At 39.5% G+C, this 6,220-nt stretch overlaps 1 protein-coding gene across 1 annotated transcript; it reads left to right on the top strand.

Moving 5' to 3' along the window:
* On the top strand, positions 1-1,918 carry LOC129778205 (N-sulphoglucosamine sulphohydrolase). Its single transcript, XM_055784950.1, has 2 exons — positions 1-258; positions 332-1,918. The coding sequence occupies exons 1-2, from the start codon at positions 177-179 to the stop codon at positions 1,807-1,809; spliced, it is 1,560 nt and encodes a 519-aa protein (XP_055640925.1). The 5' UTR covers positions 1-176; the 3' UTR covers positions 1,810-1,918.
* Positions 1,919-6,220: the final 4,302 nt, after the last annotated feature.

Genomic DNA, 6,220 nt, shown 5'->3' on the forward strand with positions numbered 1-6,220 from the left:
CGTTCTTGATCCGCGGTTTAATTTTACCGTTCAGCTTCGCTGTCTTCTGAGATGTTGTGTTTCTCCCATCATCGCAATGTTTTCAGCCGATCGCCAGAGATCGCGCAGATAATTGAGCCAGTGAAAGGCATACAAAAGAGAAAGCCCACAGTTTGATCATTTCTTTCTCGGAGAAGATGTCGTGGCTTCGAGTTGTCTCGATTTGTCTCCTCAAGATATTTACCGTGTTTGCTCACAATAACGTTCTTTTACTGCTAGGTGAGTATCGCTTTAAGAATAAGTTCATTTGCTACAATTTAGGCAATGTTTGATTAATTTAATTCCCCGGCAGCCGACGATGGTGGATTCGAAATCGGAGCGTATCGAAATCGAATCGTTCAAACTCCTGCTCTCGATGCTCTCGCGAAAGAAAGTCTGATATTCAACAATGCGTATGCCTCTGCCAGCAGTTGTTCACCCTCGAGGGCATCTATTTTGACCGGAACACCGGAGCATCAAAACGGAATGTATGGACTCCACAATGGGGTACATAATTTCAATGCTCTCAACAAGGTCAAAAGCATATCCAGCATCCTCAGTACAGCTGGCGTGAGAACTGGTTTGATAGGAAAAAAGCACGTTGGGCCAGCTGAAGTTTTCAAGTTTGATTACGAGCGTACAGAGGAAGAATATCCGATCAATCAGGTGGGAAGAAATATCACCAACATCAAATTGTTTGTGAGAGAGTTCCTGAAGGATAACAAAGAAAAGGATCAGCCGTTTTTCCTAATGGTTTCGTTCCACGATCCGCATCGTTGTGGTCACATCACTCCTCAGTATGGACCATTCTGTGAACGCTGGGGCTCCGGCGAAGAGGGAATGGGTCTGATACCAGATTGGCATCCGATATACTATGTTTGGGATGAGTTGATTTTACCGTATTATGTCCCGGATACAGAACCTGCCAGGAGAGACGTTGCTGCGCAATACACGACAATTTCGCGATTGGACCAAGGAGTAGGTCTAGTTTTGCAAGAACTGAAAGAGGCTGGCCTGGATCAAGATACACTGGTGGTCTACACCTCCGACAATGGGCCACCGCTCCCGGCTGCCAGAACTAATCTGTACGACCCAGGGATGGCTGAACCAATGTTTATTCGATCTCCAGATCCAAAGTGCCGCAGAAATGCAGTAACCTATTCAATGACCAGTCACTTGGATCTCATGCCAACGTTCCTCGACTGGTTCAACGTAACCTATCCCGAAGAGCTGCCCGAGATCCTTGTTGACGTTGAAACCAACGCTATCGATCAGAAACCCGTCAAACCTACTCTAACGGGAAAATCTCTTCTGCCATTGCTTTACGCAGAACCTCCGGTCGATCCGGATCAGGCTGTCTTTGCGTCTCAATCTTATCATGAGATAACGATGAGCTATCCAATGCGAGCGGTGCGCACCAAGCGTTACAAGTTGATCCACAACCTCAACTACCGATTGCCGTTCCCAATTGATCAGGACTTCTACATCTCGCCAACCTTCCAGGATATGCTCAATCGTACAGCCTCCAAGCAGGACCTACGCTGGTACAAAACCCTACGTCAGTATTACTACCGACCCGAATGGGAACTTTTCGACCTGAAGTTGGATCCAGCGGAGCGGAAAAATTTGGTCAGAAAATCAGTGGGAAAGGAAGTGTTCGAAAAGCTGAAAACCAAACTGCTCAGGTGGCAGGAGCAGACGGATGATCCGTTCCGTTGTTTACCAGGTGGTGTGCTGCTGGATACTGGTGAGTTTCTGAACAATGCAACCTGCCTTCCGCTGAGACAGTGAATACTTGTGGCACACATCGTTCTCTGCGAAAGATTACATTTATCTAGTATAATATTTAGGTGTGGATTTTATTGTTCGTCCTGTCATAATAAATTTATTTCCGCTTTTAGTTTCTGTGTTCCTTTTTTTTTCGATTATATCCGAACGCATCCCTATTTTGAAATTGTTAATGTTTGAACAGATATTTGTTATATGTTTGTGTTGTGCTTTATTGAACCAATCTGATGTGCGCAGCGACGAGCAGTTCGAGGAAGTAAAAGATTGCATCAACGATAATTCGAAAGTCCATCATTTAGGCATAGCGAAGAGTACGATGAGTATTTTTATCTTCCATGCTTTTTACATATTGCACCGACTTGTGTTTACCTTATTTCTGCACCATTAATTCCTATATCATAATTACACTTGTAATGAGTAATTGTGGATAGACTGTAATTAATATTTTCAGCGGAGTAATCGTGATTCATCTGATGCTGCGAAGATGAACTGCTGAAAAAAATATTTGCTTCAATTAGTTCTGTCGGCGAATTAGTGTGGCTATTTAGTTCAGCTAGCCAATATCTAAGCTGATAGAAGGCGCGGGCTAAGATCCCGGGAACTTCACTCAATTATTATAGACATGTAGAAGCTCGGTTGAAATGATGTATCGTAATGTACCCTGATTTCGTCCATCAAAGACAATCACCTTTATACTGTATTTTGATTTCGATTCGAAATATTTCGAGCCACTTGATAAAATTTCATTCTGTATTCCGTTCGAGTTGTTTTTGCATTTCGTTCGATTTGTTTCTTTTCAATCATTAAATGGGCAAAACGTTCGTAAGGGGTCGTGCACAAATGACCAAACGCGAGAAGCGGAGAGGGAGATCGAGGTTGCGTTACTTACTGTGTATTAGGGTGGGTTTAGACTAGGGATATATTCATGTGAAGAAATATGATGAGATTTATAGAAATCGCATCAATCGTTTACACTAGCGTGAACTTCTATAATGAATATATTCATATTTGCGGTGAATTTATTCACCTGAAGTAGAACTGCATCCAACTTTAGTGATTTCTCACCAGTGAGAAATTCACAAGCGTTTACATATGCTGAATTTATTCAAGTTATATATACCTCGAATAAGTGTATCATATTTATTCTCACCCGTTTACACCTATTTTCAGGTGAATAAATCCATCTATAGCTATAGATCTCCCTAGTGTAAACCCGCCATTAGAGATATAAAATTGCCTTACGTAGGGGGGAGAGGAGGTCCAAAATCCGGATTCTAGCGTTACGTAATTTATGCACGACGCCTAATAGAGAAGGCGAAATTATAACTCGAACGAAATAACGGATTCGAACGAAATAACGGATTCGAACGAAATACAAATCCGTCGGAATACAGAATAGGGATTAATATATAACGTTTGACTACACTTAAAATTACTGCTTGTGCGTATTTGATGCTCTTGAAAATGCTAGTTGCGTGAAATTTATTCCATCACCGCGGTACTTGGCGCCTGGCAGAGACTAACATTCGAGCAGTTGATGCGAGTACACCAAAAGTTCCTAAAAACAATAGTTAATTATATAAGTTTTGTAAATAGCACTGACAGTAACATCGATGTAAATGTGTTGAATTTTCATCTAAGTGTGAACGAGTAATATACTAAGTTTGAAGCAATTCCTGTACAAAAACAGAAAACACATGAAATAAACTATACTATTATCGTGACTCCACCATATTCTGCGCAGTCAAGACTTTTCAAAGTTTAAACCATTCTGTAACAAAATATATGCTTCCAAGTAATGTAAATTTTCCTAGTATTTACTTGAATCCGTATGAATCAAAGTTACTTTACTAATTTCATTTCATTTCACGTTTGAATTTCGAACATAGTTTTTACTTTGTCAAACATCACTTTCCTGGATGTTTTGTTGGATGATTGCAATTATGATGATTTTTGACGACCAAAAACGACGACCCACTAATTGACTGTGTCGGATCAAATCTATCATTTTATCGCGTTACAAACAGGATGTCAAACATAATACTCCCTTTCATGCTGTAAGCACACATTTTCATCAATTTCTGATTGAGAACCTTTAGAAATATGGAAAAATCAAAATTATGTTTCGCCTAGACACGCTTCGTTTTCTTTGCAGCCAGAGCGAACCAAGTCCATGCTAGCTACAGGCAAACCTGTTTTTGTGCAGTCCCTTTTCGCGTGATTGCTCGTTTGTGCGACTCTTCGTGCGATTTTATTATGACATCGGGTCTTGAATCACACAAACTAATCGCATAAATAATAATATCGCACCTAAACAGTTACACAAATGAGAAATCGCACAAAAAGCAACCGCACAAAAACAAGTTTTCCTGTATTAACATAATATCATTACATAACACATTAGTATTTTGTAACGGCTCTTGACTAATCTCATGAATGGTATATATATTGACTCATTTTTGCTGTTTTTGACAAAATAATATCCTAATAAATGATAATAAATTGATTTAAGATTGCATTACACTTGGTTCGTTGTGGTTCAACGGAATTTTGAAAAATGCAGATCAGCGCTTCTACACTTCATCGCAGCCTGTAGGCTGTCTTACTTACCAGATCCCGACGACATTTGATTCCAGGAGCTGTCTGAAGCACAAAAATCTGTTGAAGATTTGGATCTGCCTTCTTGGAGAAAACGATCACTATCGTACGATGCCATATTGTGGGTTTATGGTTCGCTTTGGTTGAATGCAATATCGTTTTGCTACACAGAATTTTTGTTTTGAAGCTGTTGTCAGCTGTTGTCAAATTAGGCATATGGAGGTTTTAGGGTGCAATAAATATTTCTATGGTGGTTAGACACACACCCCTCTCTAAGGGGGGCTGCCATACAAATGAAACACAAATTTCTGCAGTACTCGAGAATTTATCAAGCGAATGAAACCAAATGTGTATGTGCATGTGTAGATTTTAGGGTGCAATAAATGTTTTTACAGTGGTTAGACACTCCACCCCCTTTCTAAGGGGGAGCTGCCATACAAATGAAGCATACATTTCTGCATAATTCAAGAACTAATCAAGCAAACGGAACCAAATTTGGCATGTGGAGGTTTTAGGGGCAAGAAACATTTCTAAGGTGGTTCAACACTTCTCCCATCTTCTGAGGGGGGCTGCCATACAAATGAAACACAAATTTCTGCATAACTCGAGACCTAATCAAGCAAATGGAACCAAATTCGGCATATGGAGGTTTTAGGGAGCAATAAATGCTTTTATGGTGGTTTGACAATCATTTCTCCTCTCTAAAGATGAAGGAAGGGTGCTGAACAACTCAAGAACTAATCAAACAAATGGAATCAAACTTAGCATATAGAGGTTTTAGGGATCGATAAACGTTTCTAGGGTAGTTTGACACTCCTCCCCTCTCTCTAAAGGGAGGCTCCCATACAAATGAAACACAAACTTCTGCATAACTCGAGAACTAATCAAGCAAATATAGCCAAATTTGTGATGTGAGGGTTTTTGGGTACGAGAAATGTTTCTATGATGGTATGACACCCCTTCCTCCTCTGGAAAGGAGAGGGTGTCCCATAAAAATAATGCACATATTTCAACCAAACATGACAATTGAAAATTTTCGGAAAACTCTGAATGAAAATGGGAAAATTCGAATAATTCAATTCGCATGTGTTCTACAATTACATATTGACAAGCTTTGATAGTCCATTTGATGTTTGTGGAAACGGAATTGAACTTCGTTCGAAAGTGGAAATGGATTTTAACCCTTAAATGCATGATGATGTATATGTACATCAGTGTTTTCTTGTGTTTCTGTAATTCAAACACAGTATTTTTTTTACTTTTAATAGGTATTCAAAAATCATGCATTTAAGGGTTAATGTGATAACGCACTCCTATATCGTCTTCTATCTATATAAATAAAAATGAATCGCCGAATGTGTTGATAAGAGCAAAACTCGAGAAAGAAACTGTTCGATTCAGGGCTGTCTTCATTCTATCATATTTTCTGTATCAAACATTTATTCCGTGTAACGGAGAAACATGTTATTTGCAAGTGGATGAAAAATCTCGCACGAGAATTGTGTTTGAAAATAATCTGATATTATAATGTCGAGTTTTGGTAGATGTACTGAAATTTTATAGTAAAAAATAATTTTAACGGGTAGATTAAAAGATCAATCAATGAACAGTTCTGCGATTGGACCCATGAATGTGCGCTTAGTAAGAAAACGTGGATGTGATAACGAAAAATAAATTTTGGGAGGGACGACGCTTGCCGAGTCAGCTAGTTGAAAATAAAAACCGCAAACAATAATTTAGAAAACTACAGTAGAACCCCGACTATCTGCGAGCGGATGATTCGCGATGCGGATTTTTCGCGGAAGTGAGTTCCATA

The sequence above is a fragment of the Toxorhynchites rutilus genome, chromosome 3 (assembly GCF_029784135.1).
Source record: "Toxorhynchites rutilus septentrionalis strain SRP chromosome 3, ASM2978413v1, whole genome shotgun sequence".
NCBI classification, from domain to species: Eukaryota; Metazoa; Arthropoda; class Insecta; order Diptera; family Culicidae; genus Toxorhynchites; species Toxorhynchites rutilus.